Raw genomic sequence first — 19,004 nt, forward strand, 5'->3', positions numbered from 1 at the left:
AAGAGTGTTTGTTGTGGGGGAGGAAGGGAAAGGAGAATGTTAGCTGCTTTGAGACTCCTTTGGGTAGTGAAAAGCGGGATATCCAATCCAAACTCTTCTTCTTCAAATCCAAAATGGCAGGGCGAAACAGAAACCAAGCTGGCTGGCTCTCTGGGGTTGGCGTCTTGACAGAAGGTTATCAGCAAGCGGGTTAGTGTTACAGGATTCCCATGTCCTGTTGGAGGCCTGGTAGTTTTGGGGATGACATGTCTGACGGCTACAGAGTTGGTGCATCCGCTTGGTGGGGATCTGTGTCCCTGAATCCTTTTGAGGCTGCATCCTGGCTTGCCAAGTCAAATCCCTGAGAGGAAACACAACTAATCAATGCAGATCCACCTATTGTGTCACTAATATTTTCTTTTTCTTTCTCCTTTCAGAGTCTGTTGTCCATCCCTATTCAGGTAAATACAGATATTTCATATGAACTTCAGCTGCTTTGTATGAATTATGTTAATGGTGTAATAATGCATTTATGTTTTTAAACTTCTTGTAAGTCACTTGGAAACCTTTTGGTAACAAGCAACCAAGAAATCTAAATAACAGTAATACTAATAATTACTGCAATAAACCATGTTGAATGCCACAAAAACCTTATTAATTTGTGGGCCTAGAGGTTATGGGGTTGGCGTGGATTGGGGGTGGGGGTGGGAATCTGTCTCCTTGACCTTAAAAATCCTTATAAATTGTTATAGTGGTTATTTATTTTACATTTATAACCTGCATTTTCCTATAAGGAGCCAAAGGTGGCATCTCCCTCTTTCCCCATTTTAGCCTTCAGCAACAACAACAACATCCTTGTGGGGGAAGTTAGGCTAAGAGAGTATGCCTAGTTCAAAATCACTCAGTTAGCTTCATGGCCAAGTGGGGATTTGTACCCTGGTCTCCCAGGTCCTGGGGACGCGGGTGGCTCTGTGGGTTAAACCACAGAGCCTAGGACTTGCCAATCAGAAGGTCGGTGGTTCGAATCCCTGCGATGGGGTGAGCTCCCGTTTCTCGGTCCCTGCTCCTGCCAACCTAGCAGTTCGAAAGCACGTCAAAGTGCAAGTAGATAAATAGGTACCACTCTGACAGGAAGGTAAACGGCGTTTCCGTGCGCTGCTCTGGTTCGCCAGAAGTGGCTTAGTCATGCTGGCCACATGACCCGGAAGCTGTACGCTGGCTCCCTCGGCCTGTAAAGCGAGATGAGCGCCGCAACCCCAGAGTCGGTCACGACTGGACCTAATGGTCAGGGGTCCCTTTACCTTTACCTCCCAGGTCCTGATCCAGCACTTCTAACCACTACAGCACACTGGCTCTCAGAGCTGGACTGACACCCCATGTACACTTACCTGGGAGAAAGCCCCATTGAACCAAATGGGACTTCTCAGAAATAAGGCATGTATGGGATTGAGTTGCTACAGTATGAGAGTTGTATCAGCTGTAAAGAGATATGATCTGCACTAGGCTAGAGCTACCAGTGGTTAGGCTGTTAGCCATCACAGCTATTGTTGTAGCTGCACTGTTGGAGGCAGTAAGCTTCTGTGTACAACCAATAGCCGGGAATCACATATGGGGAGAGCAGCTCCTGCTTTTGGGCTTCCTCTCGGGGCATCTGATTGGCCACTGTGAGAACAGGATGCTGGACTAGGTGGGCCTTTGGCCTGATCCAGTGGGGCTCTTCTTAGGTTGGCCTCCGTGCGGTTGTGGGTTCAAGTCCTGGTGGGCAGAGAAAGACAAGCTTTCGATTGTGGGTGCATCTCCCCACATGGCTTCTTCTTCTTCCCCCCTCTCTCTCCCATATGACAGCCCCAGTGGATGCTTCCAATCTCGAGAGCGTAGTAGTGTCTGTGCAGAACATCACTGCCAAGGCGGGCACTCGAACGGTCCTCTCCTGCAAGAGCTACAGGATGGTGTGGACCCAGGACCGCCTGAACGACCGCCAGCGTGTGGTCCACTGGGATCTGTACAGGAACCAGTATGGAGACTACAATGCTGAGCGACTGTGCGACATGTATTCGGCCGGGGATCAGCGAGTCTACAGCGGATACAACCAAGGGCGGATTTTCATGCCGGAAAATGCATTTGTGGATGGCAACTTCTCACTGGTAGTCAAAGGTACCAGAACCCAAGATAGTTACACACACACACACACACACACACACACACACACACACACTTTGCCTGGGTGTGAAATGAGCAGACAGGAAGAGCCATAGCTCAGTAGCAGAACATCTGCTTTGCATGCAGAAGGTATCGGGTTCCACTCTTGGCATCTCTCAGTAGGGCTGCCAGCCAGTGCTGGCAGTGCTGACCTAATTTGATGGACCCAATGGTCTGACTCAGTTATGAGGCAGCTTCCTTTGTTCCAAATCTATCCTTCTTTTTCTTTTACAGCACTCCCCCCCCAAAAAAACCCAGAAGTTAACAAAGAGAATAAATATTTTAAAAATAAACAAAAGCAGCATTTTTAAAAACCCAAGAGAAGTAAACACTGGACCAGTAGAAATCATAAAGCAGTATTAATTTTCTTTTTTGTTTTCGTTTGCCAGTTTGGGCCAAAGCAGGGGTGTAAATATAACGCATTAATGAGTAGCCCATCATGTAAAGATCTGATTAGTTAGTACTGGCAACAGGGCCTAAAGCAGCCCAGTAGGAGCTGAGCATGCTCTGTGGCCACAGAATGCTGCAATTCTGTTCTGGGGGAGCGCATAGCTGTGTACATTGGAGACTGGTCCAGTCCCAGTCTACCCTGACAGCCCCACCTTCCTTCCTCACATCCCTTCAAGGGGTGGTTCTGCTTGTCATTGGCTCTAGCTCCACCTACTGTTGGTCTCCTTGTCTGCAGCTCCACCAGTCCCCATGAGCACCAGCCATCAGTGTGTGTGTTTTGTCTGAGTGTGAGGGGAAACCAGGGGGGAACAGAATGGAGTATCCCAGAACTGGGTCTTTAGCATCCTGAGCGAGCTTGAAGTTTGGCTTGCTAAATACCAGCTCTCACCACACGAGGGCCCCTTCAATCCTATGATTCTACTCCAGGTGCAGTGGAAATGATCACCTTGTGGTGAATTTTCCCTGTTAGAAAGTGACATGATGAAGCTCAGGGAAATAGCTCCTTCCCCTGCCCTTCATCATCTACCACTGATCCTTAAACAGGAGATACTGATTGTTGGTTTATTTCATTAGGCTGTAGAGAACTGTAGCGCAGTGCCCGAGGGGTAAGCTACAGTTCTCGGGATGCTTTGGGGGAAGGGATGTGACCAACTTTGGGAGGTGGTGGGCTCACCTTAGCTGGATATATTTTACTAGAGGTTGGGCAGGTATGTGTCAAGAATGCTGCAGCTGCAATAGTTCTGCACTGAGCAGAGGGTTGATCTAGGTGACCGTCAGGGTCCCTTCCTTCTCTAACTAAGTTTGGCTCATAGTGGACCTGTGCAAATTAAGGAACTGAAGTTAGTCTTGCCCATTAACTTGGATGGGTCAACTCTGAGCAAGACTAGCATTGGCTGCAACCCCATGGTTTTCTTACCTGGATGCCAAAGTTCTCTCCATAGCTGCCAACTTTCAGATTTGAAAATAAGGGATCAGCAGCCTCGAAAATAAGGGATCAGCAGCCTCACCTGTCCCGGGGACAGTCTACGGGATATCTAACAATCCGGGATAGCAGCGGGAAGCAGTGGGAAATGGCGCTGGAATAAGGGAATTTCCCGCAAAAAAAGGGAAGGTTGACAGCTATGTTTCTCTCTCTCCCTCTCTCCTTACTGCATTTCAATCAAGACATCTCCAGGAGCGACCAAGGCATCTACTCTTGTAACCTCCACCACCATTACTGTCACCTGTACGAAATTGTGAAGATACAACTGGATGTAACCGAAGAAGGTAAATGTTGTTGTTGTAAAAGATGTGCAGCAAGATGAAAGCGGGAGGGTGTGTGTGTGTGTGTGTGTGTGTGTTTGTGCCTAGTGTTTTTGCTGCCCATCGTGTTCCTCTTTTGTAAACTCGCACAAGTCTTGTTTGAGGCAGCCACATGTACAGAGCAAATGGATGGCCAGGGAGCTGTAATTAAGATGTTTGTGGGCATCGGAGCATTTCCTGTCACAAGGCTGCATCAAAAGGCTTAGAGGAGCATCAGCTGTACCGTGCTGAAAATGAGGCCTAGGATAATTCCAGGCTTCTCCCTCTCTGTGCGGACTAGCAAACCCTTTGAAACCATGAGGATTGCTTTCCCCTATCTGGCGTCTTCCAATTTGTGTCAGACTATGACTCCCAGCGGGTACGCGGGTGGCGCTGTGGGTTAAACCACAGAGCCTAGGACTTGCCGCTCAGAAGGTCGACGGTTCGAATCCCCACGACGGGATGAGCTCCCTGCTCCTGCCAACCTAACAGTTCAAAAGCACGTCAAAGTGCAAGTAGATAAATAGGTAGCGCTCCAGCGGGAAGGTAAACGGCTTTTCCGTGTGCTGCTCTGGTTCTCCAGAAGTGGCTTAGTTGTGCTGGCCACATGACCTGGAAGCTGTACGCCGGCTCCCTTGGCCAATAAAGCGAGATGAGCGCCGCAACCCCAGAGTCGGCCACGACTGGACCTAATGGTCAGGGGTCTCTTTACCTTTTTGTGACTCCCAGTAGCTGCAGCCAGAAAGTTCATCAAGGATGATGGAGTCCAAAACATTTGGAGTCGGGTGGTAGCATCAGGTTCAGGAAGGCTGATTTAGGGGGTAGGGAAATTTGGGACTTTTCAAAAGACTGTATGGGCTTGTGCCCAGTATAGTTCTTAGTAAGCCTCACCTCAGAAAGCACATGGTAGCGTTAGAAAAGGTTCAGAAAAAGGGCACTCAGAATGAGGCTAGGCTGACAGATGGCTCAGATGAGTGGGGGATTTGAACTCTGCTCTTCCCGGTCCAAGTTTGACACCTTCTCCTCACTACACGCTGCAACTTGGTCATGATTTTCTTGTGATTCACTATGCTGGGAAAAGCTTGATTCAATTTGTACCGTCATGCCATTCATCTGTGCAATAGCTCAGAATATGGCTCCTCTCCTGGTTTTGTGGAGGAGAAGATAAGGAGCAACAGATGTGTTCTTAATTGGCAAGATGGCTTTGCTCGCTCACATCTAAAGCTGCTTTGGAAAGTACCTTGAGTCATACATGGCATCTTGCACCAGCCAGTTTAAGTCTTGCTTTCTGAGCATCTTTGGAGGCAATTCCACACAGCAAAGTCAACCACAGGCTGGAACCTTGGCCAGGGATGTGGAACAGGAGACCCCAAGTGCTGCTGGACTCCAGCTGCCATCAGCTCCAACCAGCATGGGCAATGGTCAGGGATGATGGGAGTTGTAGGCTAGCAACATCTGGAGGATCACAAATTCCCCATCCTTGGGTGGAAGGTTCTTGGGAGCTGGGATCACTCTCCAGAAAGAAGACTCCCTCCTATGTCTCGGTATGAGTGGTTGCTCTGGCTTTTATTAAGATGAATTAAAACAGAGATGGGGAACCTGTAGCCATCCAGATATGGTTAAGCTCCCAACTCCCATCTCTCCCAGCCAGCATGGTTAATTTGTCAGGGATGATGAAAGGCCAGCATCATCTAGAGCAGCAGTTCTCAACCTGTGCATCCCCAGATGTTGTTGGACTACAACTCCCATCATCCCTGACCACTGGTCATGCTGGCTAGGAATGATGGGAGTTGTAGTCCAACAACGTCTGGGGACCCAAAGGTTGAGAAACACTGATCTAGAGCAAGGTTTCTCAAACTTGAGTCTCCAGCTGTTTTTGAACTACAACTCCCATCATCCCTAGCTAGCAGGACAAGTGGTCAGGGATGATGGGAACCATAGTCCAAAAAAGATAGCTGGAGACCCAAGTTTGGGAAACCCTGATCTAGAGGGTCAGCGGTTCCTCATGCCTGGTCTAGGCAACACAAAGTCAAGTCAAAATAGAATAAAGCACTCCAGAACCAAGCATCGAAGACCAAAAGCTAAAGTCACTGAGTAGAGGTCAGGGAAGGTAACTGAGCTTCTCCATGGCCTCATAGTTCTAGGAGATATGGGTCTTTGTTGGAAGACACACCTATTTCCATGCCTGTCTTTTTTTCATAGCATGTTGGTGAGGAGAGTTGGCACTTATAGGCTTCAAAGGTTGCTTTGAACGTCCCAGTGCTTGGCAAACAGCACATGTAAAATGGTATCTCCTTAATTGTAGTTGTTATTCTGTCTGTCACAGCTACAATAAACCTACCATTAAAATTACGGACAGGTCATTTCTTCATCAGAGGGCAAACGGGCAAATTTAGCAGGGGATCAAATACTTTCCCCCCTCACTGTATCTTTTGCACGGTTCTTTCAACAGTCGAAGAAGTGCAGAAGTTTTGGGATGGGGAGAAAGTTGTGATCGTGGCCCTGAAGGGAAGCGCCGTCTTACTCCCCTGTATTAACCGGAACCAAATCTGGACCGAGCGGCACGACGAAGAGGACCAGCAGGTGGTCCACTGGGACTGGCAGCCACCAGGGGTGCCTCATGACAAGGCCGATCGCCTCATTGACCTGTACGCCTCTGGAGAGGGGCGCTCTTATGGTCCCTTGTTCATCCGGCAAAAGATGAATATCACTGACAAGGCTTTCGCCCAGGGAGACTTCTCCTTGAGGATATCCGGTTTGGAAGTGGCTGATGAAGGCACCTATTCCTGCCACCTCCACCATCATTACTGTGGCCTTCATGAGCGCAGGATCTTCCAGGTCTCTGTTGTGGAGCCAGAACCGGAAAAGAAGGTGGTGGTGGTGAACTTCACTCGTCACAATGCGCCGGCCGCAGGTAAGTAATTCCAACACGCACATAGTCAAAATTGGTCTTCCATCAAAGGAGGCACTTTTTGCTGCATCAAAGGAGGCAATTTTGCTGCAGGAAAACATTTGCCCCCTTGTAAAAGATAAGGAACTTTGTTGTGAGAAGAAAATGGCTGCTTCTTTATCTTATCTATAGAAGAGGTTGATGCCAACTATGTATTACTCATAGAAGACCCATTGGAATGAATGGACTGAAGTTGGTTATGTGTATTAATTTCAGTGGGTCTACTCTAAGTATGATTAGCACTGGATACAACCCAAGGAACTCGGTTGAGAGAAATTGGCTGCCCTTTGAACAAATTATTTCTCCTCGTGAAAGATAAGGGTCTTTGCTCTGAAGAAAATGGCTGCTTCTTCAGCAACAACAACAACAACAACAAAAAGCCCCCTTAAGAAAGGCAAGGATCTTTCTTGTGAGAAAATGGATGTCACTCTCACAATGATTTCTCCACCACATGAGTGTAAGATACTTATTTGGGGGGGGGGGTGACCACCTCATCATAACAGTTTGCCCACTCATAAGAACAAGGTATCTGAGGTGACGCCTCCTCATGTAGGCCTCAGTTCGGAAGGGAGGTGGTTCAAGCTCACCTTCCTACCCCAACTCCTGTCCCAATAAGGATAGGGATTCCTTCTCAGATGGCTTTTTCCACTCCACCTGTGTTGGTTCTTGCTCTGGTTTTAGGAGTCCTGGTGCGGTGGGCTGTCTCAGGTTCAGTGAGCTCTTGTTCACCACCATCAAGCTCAGAGCCAGGAACATGGTCCAGCTCCTCAGCCCACGGTGACCCTGTGGACTTCAGGGTCATGACACCATCGTGGAACTCCTGTTGTGGAGGATTCAAGGGTGAATCAGGTGTACAACATCACTTACATACCAGAATCCTTTGCAACAGGGGTTCCATGACAAACAGGTCAATGTGGAAAATGGTTGCCCAAAGCTCAAAAGAGCCACATCCTTCTCAGTTTCACTCCATTCCATGTTTTCCATCTCCAGAATAAGTAGGTACCTTTCAATCTTGTTCTCTTTTTAAAGCTATCCCAATCAAAACAGTGAGAAATATATGTGGAGTTTTGAAATCATTTTTTAAAGAAAACCTGCAGGGTACAGCTCAATGCTTATTAACATTTTAAAATATTTATCATGCTTTTAATATTTATTGGCTGTTTAATATTGAAGCTGAAGATGGCATGATAATTTTTTAATGGGCTGGTGATGGTAGTTTATGGAGCACCGCAGTGTGTTGGGTTCACGAGTGGTGGAATGGGGGGAGAAATCAGATGCCATATGGGAGCAGCTGGCCTTATGGGAATAAGTCAGAAGGCACAATTCAAATTTGCACATGCAAAGTTGAAAAAAAAACAAACAACCAATCATAGAGAAACTGAATGAGAAGAAACCGTTCCCATCCACCCCCCAAACAACGAGTGGAATTTATTTCGATTACAACCAGAAAATTGTCCCAAATCCTGAGGGAAATATATTTCTAAGCAGTGCATAACAAAAACAGCTGATTTTTTTGGGGGGGGGTGTTTCCTGCCCCCTTCCACATCTCAAACTTCTGGGTGGAGTTTTTCCTTCTTTTCTTTTTCTGAACAGGGAGAACTTGCTGAACCAATGGGAACAGTATTTATTTTCCTTCTGTCTTTTCGCTTCGGAAAGGCAGCTGGAAGTTCTCACCGGCTTGTAAAGATTACAAGAAGAGCTCTGCTGGATCAGACCTTTGCACTCAGCTCTCCTCACACACCCACATCCAAACCCAAACCCAAACATCCCACTAATCCTAGCAATAAACAGTTAGGAATAAGGCCCATCCTCCCATTACATCCAGTCTCAGCATCCTCTTCTGACAATGGTCAACCGGATGCCCCTGGGAAGCTAACAAGCAGGACCTGAGGCCAAGAGAACTCTCCCCTTTTGTGATTCCTGCCAACTAGAACCTAGAGGTTTACTGCCTCTGACAGTGAGGGAAAGTAGATAATAATAATAATGGCTTCTAGCCATGGGTAGCCTTCTCCTCCATGAGTTTGTCTGATCCCCTTTATAAGGCGCTACCTTTCACTGGATCAAATTCTGGTGGTTTAACTATTGCATTGTGTGAAGAAGTACAGTCATACCTCATGTTATGTTTGCTTCATGATACATTTTTCAGGTTGCGTCCCGCGGCGACCTGGAAGTACCAGAAAGGGTTACTTCCGGGTTTCGCTGCTCACGCATGCACACAAGTGCCAAATTGCGCCACGCACCTGCGCAGATACGGCACTTCAGGTTGCGGGCTTTTCATGTTGTGAACGGCCTCCGGAGCGGATCCCGTTCTCAACCAAAGGTAAAGGGACCCCTGACCATTAGGTCCAGTCATGGCTGACTCTGGGGTTGCGGCGCTCATCTCGCTTTATTGGCCGAGGGAGCTGGCATACAGCTTCCGGGTCATGTGGCCAGCATGATTAAGCCGCTTCTGGCGAACCAGAGCAGCGCACGGAAACACCGTTTACCTTCCACCGGAGTGGTACCTATTTATCTACTTGCACTTTGACGTGCTTTCGAAGTGCTAGGTTGGCAGGAGCAGGGACCGAACAATGGGAGCTCGTGGGGATTCGAACCACTGACCTTCTGATCAGCAAGCCCTAGGCTCAGTGGTTTAACCCACAGCACCACCCACTGTACTAAAAAAAACATCAGAGAAGGCTGCTAGCTTTGATGGCTATCCTCAGCTTCCACTGCCAAAGGCAGGCAAGCTTCTGCTGGAAACAACAGGAGGGGAGAGTGCTGTGGCGTTGGAGGTCCTGCTTGCTGGTTTCCCACAGGTGGCCACTGTGAGAGAAGGATACTGGACTAGGTAGGCCATTGGCCTGATCCAGCAGGTCCTTCTTATGTTCTTACTTTCTTCTGTATGTTGTGAATCTTCCGTCTTCACTGCATGTTTGGTTTTCCCCAATGCAGTGGTACCTCGGGTTACATACGCTTCAGGTTACAGACTCCACTAACCCAGAAATAGTGCTTCAGGTTAAGAACTTTGCTTCAGGATGAGAACAGAAATCGTGCTCCCGTGGCGCGGCAGCAGCAGGAGGCCCCATTAGCTAAAGTGGTGCTTCAGGTTAAGAACAGTTTCAGGTTAAGTACAGACCTCCGGAACAAATTAAGTACTTAACCCGAGGTACCACTGTACTGGGGGAAAGTGGCGGCGGTGGAGGAAGCCGCTCGGGCACCTGGGGTGGCGTGCCCAGGGGCAGGATGAGACCCCCATAGGGGAGAGGCACATCGCAGGGCCTCCAGAGTCTGCCTGCCTCCTCCCACTCAGCCGCCCTAAACCTGGGGAGGGGGCAGCTGGTGGACTGTTTGGGCAGTGCGGAGAGATGTGTGGCTCGGGTGCGCTGCAGGCCCTGAGGTGAGTGCCACCTGGGATTTTGTCACCCCCCTCCGTGGTGACACCCGGGACTGTCTGCACCCCCTTCCTCTGCCCCTGAAAAGCAGCACAGTGAGAAATGGATTTGTGTTTACTCAGCAGCGAGAGTTGCTGCAACCGCCTCTTGAACCCCCGCTGTGTGACCGTGTAAACTCCTACAGGGACACAGCCTTAAAACATACATGCACACGTAAGGAAAGATAAAGATAAATCATAGCCACGAAGCTTTTCCTTGGATCCTCTTAATCCTGGGCGCAGCTCCAAATCTGGAACAGTTCTCTAGACAGGAAATGTTATTCTGCTTACAATATCAACATGGCCTAGTTCTATTTTGGCTGATCCTCGCCGTCAAATCTGAAGTTAACTCTATGGCTTTCAGTGGAAGGTGCTTCTCTCTCCCCCCCCCCAGCACTTTTTCTTTTTAAAACTGCAACAGCAATAAGCCATCTGTTCCCTGTTTTTATGGATTGCTCATATTTTGTGAAAAGGGAAGGTTAGCGTGGCGTTATCACCATCAATTAGAACATCTTCAACATATGTTGCAGTGTCTTTACTGGGCTTGAAGGCTGCCTTGTAGCTTAAGTTTCAGTGGGGAAAGAGTTGAAATTTTGCCTAATTTTGAGTTAGCCCTGTCTAGAGGAGGAGGCTTGCCATAGCTACTTGCCACAATGGCTCTGTAAATTGTACAGTGGTGCCCCGCAAGACGAATGCCTCGCAAAACGAAAAACTCGCTAGACGAAAGGGTTTTGCGTTTTTTGAGTCGTTCCGCAAGACGAATTTCCCTATGGGCTTGCTTCGCAAGACGAAACGTCTTGCGAGTTCTTGCGAGTTTGTTTCCTTTTTCTTAAAGCCACTAAGCCGCTAAGCCGTTAATAGCCGCTAAGCCGCTAATAGCCGTGCTTCGCAAGACGAAAAAAACGCAAGACGAAGAGACTCGCGGAACGGATTAATTTCGTCTTGCGAGGCACCACTGTATATAAATGTAGTAACAACAACAACAAATGCTTCAGCTGTCAGAGGCAGTATGCCTCTGAATACCAGTCGCTGGGAATCGCAATCGGGGAAAGTGCAGGCTTTCCATAGACATCTGGTTGGCCACCTTGAGAATTGCCTGCATTTTTACTCATAACCAGTCCAGGGTGTGGCACTCCCCCTTAGTCTCAGATGGGGACAAAACTCGCATGAGTTGGCTATGTCTCCACCTACTTGCCTTCCACCTAGAGAAGATGACTGAGAATTCCGTCGGAAACAGAAATGGGAGGGTTAATTGCCACAATCGGCAGGTTTGCCCCAAGGTCAGGAATGGAAATCACGCAAGCATTATTTTCTTCTTCACAAATGTGACATAAACTGTTTTGTCACTTTCTGTGTTTCCCTCCCATTGAAGTTAATTAAGTATTTAATTTAATGGGGTTGTATCCAATGCTAGTCCTACTCATAGTAGAGCCATTGAAATCAATGGGCATATCTGACTTTCGTTAATTTCAGTGGGCCTGCTCCCAGTAAAAATTCGTTGGATGCAACCCAGTACTTACTGCATTAGTTCCGGCCATAGTGGATAGCCAAATGAGCAACATAGGTTTTAGTGGAACCAGAACTGAAGCAGAAAGGAGGAAAGGCATGGCAGGGCAGAAATCTCAGCCTCCTTGCATGTCTACAGCCACTCCATCAGTCCCAATGGGCACTAGCCACCACTGATAGGGACTGCGGTTCAGACTTGTGTTGGGTGTGGGCAGTGAGACATTCCACAAAGCAAAAGGAGCTCCTGCCCTAACCTCCTGCCCCTCAAGGTAAATTAAACAAAACAAACCCAGACTGCCGCTATCAGCCGCTCATCTGGATTTGTCTAACCCCTTTGAATGGCTCCAAATCTCTCTTTTAAACATGATCTGCCTGGTTAATCTGTCCAGAGAGATACATTCCGCACTGGCGACTTTCTCTAAAGTTTCCCTTCTCCAGCTCAACATACGCCCTGTAAAGGAATGGATTTCTGGCTTACTCCTTGCATTGCTGTTCTTTTTTCAGTGTGCGCACGCATGTGTGGTTTTATTTTGTTTTATCTAAACTCGCTCTCTTGGCCTGCCTCAACATTCCTTCCCCTTGGTAAGGTTTACAGCACATAAGGTTCCTCCTAACGATCTGTTGATTGAGCATCCGTTCTGATTTGCCTGCAGGAAGCTTACACAGAAGTTAGATAGGCTGTGCCTGGTTTTTCTTTAGGATTCATTCTGAATTGTTGGTGGATCGGTTATACAGCAATGAGCACTCATCCCGTTTTGCTTGCGGATTGTTGGTCGTAGAATTAGAATTAGAGAATCATAAGAGCTGGAAGGGACCCTGTGGACCATCTAGTCCAACCCCCTGCAAGCAGCTGTCCCATACAGGGATCGAACCTGCAACCTTGGCGTTATCAGCACCACACTCTAACCAACTGAGCTATCCATTTTACCCATATGGAAATGTGCAGAACTGGAGTTAAAATTTGGGAAAATGAGAAACTAGTTAAAAAACCCCAACAGCAAGTGATTTGATAAACTTCTGGCTCAGACAGTTGCTGCTGATTAGAGCAGGGGTCAGCAAACTTTCTCAGCAGGGGGCTGGTCCACTGTCCCTCAGACCTTGTGGGGGGCCGGACTATATGGGGGGGGGGGGAATGAACAAATTCCTATGCCCCACAAATAACCCAGAGATGCATTTTAAATAAAAGGACACATTCTACTCTTGTAAAAACATGATGATTCCTGGTCTGTCTGGGGGCCAGATTTAGAAGGCGATTGGAGTGGATCTGGCCCCTGGGCCTTAGTTTGCCTACCCATGGATTAGAGTAACCCAGATGGACAAATGGCGTAACTTGGTATGATGTGCGCTATGTTATTTTGTTCCATAGATGTTAGTGGTGGCAGCCATTAAGAGTTGAGCCTACAGTCTAATGGAAAACATTTATTTTCTCCCTTCCTTTCTTCTGTGAGGCTCATTGATTGAAGCTGACTTTTCAGAAGAGTTGAGACAGGCAAAAGGATATACTTCTCAGTGATAGGGCACGTGATTAATGTATGGAATCTACTGCCGCAAATGGATGAGACAAATGGATGGAGGAGGGTCAGTCTATCAATGGCTATTGGCCATGATAGCTAAGTGGCGTCTCCATTTAGCAGTATATCCCTGAATATGCAGCCCAGGAAAGGGCTGTAGCTGAGGCCTGTAGAGCACCTGCCTTGCATGCAGAAGGACTCAGGTTCAATCTCCAGGTAAGGTGCTGAAATATTCCTGAAACCCTGGGATACTGCTGCATGTCAGTGTAGACAGCATTAAGCTTCTTTCTTTCTCCAAACCTTTATTAGGCATTGCACATATAGACCATCTTAAAACATCCATATACAATTTTCAAAAATGATATGCAAAGAAGCAGCCATATCAGATATATAGAAACAGAAATTTTAATTGGAGTGTCTTCCTGCTAAACTGTGCCATTCATCACTCTAAGAGATACTATTGACAGAAGCTCAGCCACCCTTGCAGTTACCTACGGGTTAATATCAGACAGCTAGAATCTGATACTTTAATTGTGCCATGACAGCACTAAGCTAGATGGACCAGTGATCAGACTTGGGATAAGACAGCATCCTATGATCATGTGCTGAAGGTCAACCATTGGAATGGTCTGTTGCCAACATGCCCTGCCTATGCGCATCCCAAAGGCTGAGGCTATGACTTCCTACATGCAAAGCATGTACTCTGTACCATTGAGCTACAGTCTGGCTTGTTATGAGCTGTTACCTAGTTTGTTAGTTTCTTCCCTTCTGCAAGAATAACCATTGACCCACCTCTTCTTCTCGGTTCCCCTCTCTGCCACCCAGATCCAAATGCCGGCCGTGGCCACAACGTGATCAATGTCATCATTCCTGAGAGCCGTGCTCATTTCTTCCACCAGTTAGGGTACATCCTGGCAACGCTACTGCTCTTTATTCTGCTCCTGATCCTTGTGGTACTCGTCACACGCAAGCGCCGGAGAAGAGGTGAGTTTCTGGGCATCTGGAGCCCTACTGATGTCCTATTTATTTTGTGTTCATGGTGATTTTGTGCTCGTGATGGTGTTGGGGACAGTTATATGCAATCCTGCTTTCAATACTGTTTCAGGGGTGTCTGCTCTCTCCCAGGGTTCAGTTTCTTTGGAATGAAGGTCACTGGAGACTGGAGTGACTTTATGGTTTTATTTACACATATTTTCAACCTGAGCCTAGGATGGAGGGACTCACAACGTTAACACACCCATAGATCTTTCTTCCTCATTAGATTCCCAGGGCGATCCCCAAGCCACAGATTTGGGTCTAGCCCAGAGCGAGACAAGCCTCTGTTTCTCCAGCTTCCTGCATCAGCTGAAGTCACACACGCACAGCCCCGCTTGGCCTTCTGCTCTCCATCCTAGGAAGGTCCACCCATTTGTGGGTTTTGAGCTGAGGTTTGAAGGAGTTCTGAGTAGAGGAGTGCATTTATTTTGTAATGAATGAAATCCATTCCTTGCATCCATTATAGCACAGGTTGCAAGAGGTATGAACGGGGTTTCCCAAAAGAAAGTACCGTATTTTTTGCTCTATAAGACGCACTTTTTCCCTCCTAAAAAGTAAGGGGAAATGTGTGTGCGTCTTATGGAGTGAATGCAGGCTGCGGAGCTATCCCAGAAGCCAGAACAGCAAGAGGGATTGCTGCTTTCACTGTGCAGCGATCCCTCTTGCTGTTCTGGCCTCTGAGATTCAGAATATTTCTTTTCTTGTTTTCCTCCTCCAAAAACTAGGTGCGTCTTGTGGTCTGGTGCGTCTTATAGAGCGAAAAATGCAGTACCTTGTCTGATTCAGGCACGTATGCGCACCCCATAATATCTTGTCAGTTCAGAATGGATGGCTGCTAAAGTGGGAACTGGTTCGATCAACAAGCATCATGAAAATGAGATGTGAATTGGTTTGTGACTGCTTATTCATGCCTGTAAAAAATGGTTCCCTGATGTCAAAGCCCTTGAGTGACTTTTCTTTCTCTTTTCTAGGTTTTGAGTGCAACGTGAGAAAATTTGATGAGTGAGTAGAAACTGGTTCCTTGCACCAAAGGGACTTGTTGTCCATCAATAAGTAGAACATTGAAATTACGACTGCATGAGGATTTCATTTGTTTAAAAAATCCAGTATGAATTGTTCTGATATGCCGTTCCTGGACTAATGTCTCACTTGGGTTGCAGTTAACCATCAGATGTTGCACTTCTCCAATTTATCATCTAAATAGCATATATTTGTTTACTAATGGGGATCAGGCAAACATCCTGACAAAGTGTGTTGCATTTTAAAGCAGCCTCAGTTTATATTAGCTAGTAGCCATCAATGTTCATTTAAGCAAACATCTTTTTCTATCCTCTGTGCTCATTGAAATAACACCCTGAGTGATTAAAAGTTCAAAAGTGTCAAGCAGAGTCCATTGCCGTCCATTGCACGGATGTGATGATGTATAATCTAGTGCTAGAAATGCAAAATCAGAACCTTCCTCTTTTGCTTTGCCAGGAAAGAAGTGAATCTCAGCGAGTTCCCAGTCCACACACCAGATGTATCCAGCTACAAAAGTGAAGATATTAAGCTGGGTAAGTGTTGGAGGTTGTTTTGGAGTGGTAAGCATGCCCTTTACACATTCTAGAGCTGAACTCTGAAAACTAGTACAGTGGTACCTCGGGTTACATACCCTTCAGGTTACAGACTCCGCTAGCCCAGAAATAGTACCTCGGGTTAAGAACTTTGCTTCAGGATGAGAACAGAAATTGTGCTCCGGCGGTGTGGCAGCAGCGGGAGACCACATTAGCTAAAGTGGTGCTTCAGGTTAAGAACAGTTTCAGGTTAAGAACGGACCTCTGGAATGAATTAAGTTCTTAACCCGAGGTACCACTGTATTGCTTTGGAGCCAGCATGCCAGAACAATGGGGAGAAGAGGCAACATAGCTTGAACTGGTGTTTAATTAGCTGTTGAATTGCACAAAATTTCTTTAAAAAAATACAGAAAGAACATTACAGTGGTACCTTGGTTCTCGAACGGCTTGGTTCCTGAGCAAATTGGCTCCTGAACACCGCAAACCCAGAAGTAACCCGGTTTGCAAATGTTTTTCAGAAGCCGAACATCCAACGTGGCTTCTGCTTGAGTGCAGGAAGCTCCTGCAGCCAATCAGAAGCCGTGCCTTGGTTTTCGAACAGTTTCGGGAGTTGAATGGATTAAGTTAGAGAACCAAGGTACCACTGTAAAACAAATTATGCAAATTAACAATACCCGGCCATGACTTCTCTTATTCATTATTTGTTTATTTTAAAAATGTACAGTATATCCTGCTTTTCACCATGCACTGTAGGTCTCAAAGCGGTTAACAGCAATAAAAAAATAAACATAAAAAATTTAAAACATTAACCTCAGAAATTTAAAGAAAGAACAACAGAACATTCATGATGCAAAGTTCTCCTGAAGTAAAATGGTTTTAACTGGACGTGTGAAACTCAGCAAAGATTCTGGCTGACTTCTGGTGGGAGGGATTGCCACATAGCCCACTGCACTGAAACTGAAAGCACAACTTTTTGTTGACACAGAGTTGTGCTTCTGGTTCATGAGGAAGCACCAGTAGTGCTCCCCCTGGATGTTCTGCTTGGGACATACAGGGGAAGATGAGCCTAAGTTACTCAGGACTTTATACACCGGTACCAGAATATTAAACCTTGTACTAGTAGCAGATGGGAATCCTCTGCAGTTCTTTCAAGACGGGTGACATGTGTTAGCAATAGGCTGTTCTTGTCACAAGTCTCCGTGTTGCAAAATGTGACTCAGCAATAGCGAAAGCAACACGGTAGCCAGAAACAATTACAGTATAGAAAACTTTATGGAATAATGCAAAACATCAAAATTACCAAACTGAAGTCTCCGAAAGTCCTTGAATAAGTCACATCAAGCTTGTAAAGCTTTGTATAATCGGCAATTGTCCAATTCTGATGTCCAACTCTGAACTCTGCTGAACAGTGTTTCCGGATAGAGACTACTGTTTCGTTCAGTTCTTCATCAGCCAATTAGTTCAACAAACACTCGTGAGCAGAAAGATGTGTAATAAACGTATGAGCACTGTTCCAGAGTATTTTTCATTCTCATGTATATTACATCAAATCGAAAAAAGATTGGTTAATGAAGAAATTACACATCTTTCTGCTCATGAGTGTTTGTTGTCGTGTTGCTTTCGATATTGCTTGTCACAAGTCTAGCTGCAGCATTCTGTACTAGCTGAAGCTTCCAGACTAGCCCCAAGGACCAGCCCCACATATATTATGTTTCTTTCTTTGAAAAGTTCACAAATGGTCTGGCCTCTTTAAAAAAGGTAAAGGACCCCTGACAGTTAAGTCCAGTCGCAGACAACTCTGGGGTTGTGGCACTCATCTTGCTTTACAGGTCAAGGGAGACAGTTTGTCCGCAGTTTTTCTGGGTCATGTGGCCAGCATGACTAAGCTGCTTCTGGCACAACAGAACACCGAAACCAGAGCAGTGCACAGAAATGCCGTTTACCTTCCCGTCGGAGTGGTACCTATTTATCTCCTTGCACTTTTTGGCGTGCTTTCAAACTGCTAGGTTGGCAGGAGCTGAGACTGAGCAACGGGAGCTCACTCTGTTGCGGGGATTCGAACCGCCGACCTTCTGATCAGCAAGCCCAGGAAGCTCCGTGGTTTAGACCACAGAACCACCCGCGTCTTTAGCCCCCCCCCCCCAATAACCAATCTGCACACTGTCTTTGGAACTTTGATGGGTGTTCTGGGGCTTTTGCCTCCACCAGCTTCTGTTCAGTGCTGCTCATTGAACTGAGATCTTTTCCTGCTACAGATTACAAGAACAATATCCTGAAGGAGAAGGCAGAACATAACAGGGTCCTCCCACCTAAGAACATTGACTTAGATAAAGGTAAGAGAAGGAGGTGAAGTTGGGGCAATTTGTGTTTCCCTTCCCGAAGTTCCCCAGTGCATGATGGGAGAGGGTGTGTCACCCTCTGGTGTTAGCAAAGCCAGCCACAGATGGAGAAAAGGAGTTTCCATAGCTTTGACCCTCTCATCAAGCCCACCACAGCTTGCTTACAAGGGGGTTATTATAAGCTCTGTGATTGATTTTTGGTTGCTGGTGATGAGTCACTGTTTCCCTTTGGGAGAAATGCCGGCATGCTGGCTTCTGATGTGCTAGCAGAATCTTCTTGACACTTTCTTCCACATTTGAGAATTCTCCCTGCCGTTTACCGTGCACTCACTGGGTATTTAATCCGCATTCACACGACATTGTCCAAAATCCATGTGTTTCTGCCTTTTGCTATAAACTGCTACTTTTTAATGCGCTGTTTCTCAAGCCAGCTGGCATTCTCATCTCACTGTGGAATGGTGAGATAAATAGAGCCGTTGAAACAATTGCTCCTGAGCGTCCTTATGGTTGCAGTGAGGCAAGCAGGTTGCCTTGGCATTCCAGTGACCTGCATGCTATGAAACAGGAGGGTCGGTGGCTAGAGCGCAGGTGGTGTAAGTCGCGATCTGAACCTGGGTGAGGCTGCGCCATCGTGCCTACCGCATGGTGGCAGCGGCATTGAAGAAAGCTTACTCCTCTGCTACCATTGCATCTGCAAGTAGCCCTCTGGCAGCGCTTTTCTAGGTGGTGAATGGGCTTTTGTTTTCTGGCCAAGAGAGCGTTGCTCTGACATCCTCAGAGGCAAGGCAC

The 19,004-nt window shown here is 46.9% G+C and overlaps 1 protein-coding gene and 1 long non-coding RNA gene across 2 annotated transcripts in view; one reads left to right on the forward strand and one right to left on the reverse strand.

Moving 5' to 3' along the window:
• The window catches only part of LOC308482833, a 197,345-nt gene that overhangs the window by 84,731 nt on the left and 93,610 nt on the right, over window positions 1-19,004 (reverse strand). The gene's annotated exons all lie outside the window — the stretch shown is intronic.
• Window positions 1-19,004, forward strand: part of MXRA8 (matrix remodeling associated 8) — a 32,846-nt gene that overhangs the window by 8,783 nt on the left and 5,059 nt on the right. The window contains exons 2-9 of the mRNA XM_081016196.1: window positions 417-440; window positions 1,825-2,133; window positions 3,793-3,894; window positions 6,362-6,823; window positions 14,114-14,272; window positions 15,295-15,325; window positions 15,800-15,876; window positions 18,132-18,209. Of these exons, the coding sequence (XP_080872322.1) occupies window positions 417-440; window positions 1,825-2,133; window positions 3,793-3,894; window positions 6,362-6,823; window positions 14,114-14,272; window positions 15,295-15,325; window positions 15,800-15,876; window positions 18,132-18,209 (1,242 nt within the window). The remainder of the gene's footprint in view (window positions 1-416; window positions 441-1,824; window positions 2,134-3,792; window positions 3,895-6,361; window positions 6,824-14,113; window positions 14,273-15,294; window positions 15,326-15,799; window positions 15,877-18,131; window positions 18,210-19,004) is intronic.

The sequence above is a fragment of the Podarcis pityusensis genome (genome assembly GCF_964106645.2).
Source record: "Podarcis pityusensis genome assembly, chromosome: 8".
NCBI classification, from domain to species: domain Eukaryota; kingdom Metazoa; phylum Chordata; class Lepidosauria; order Squamata; family Lacertidae; genus Podarcis; species Podarcis pityusensis.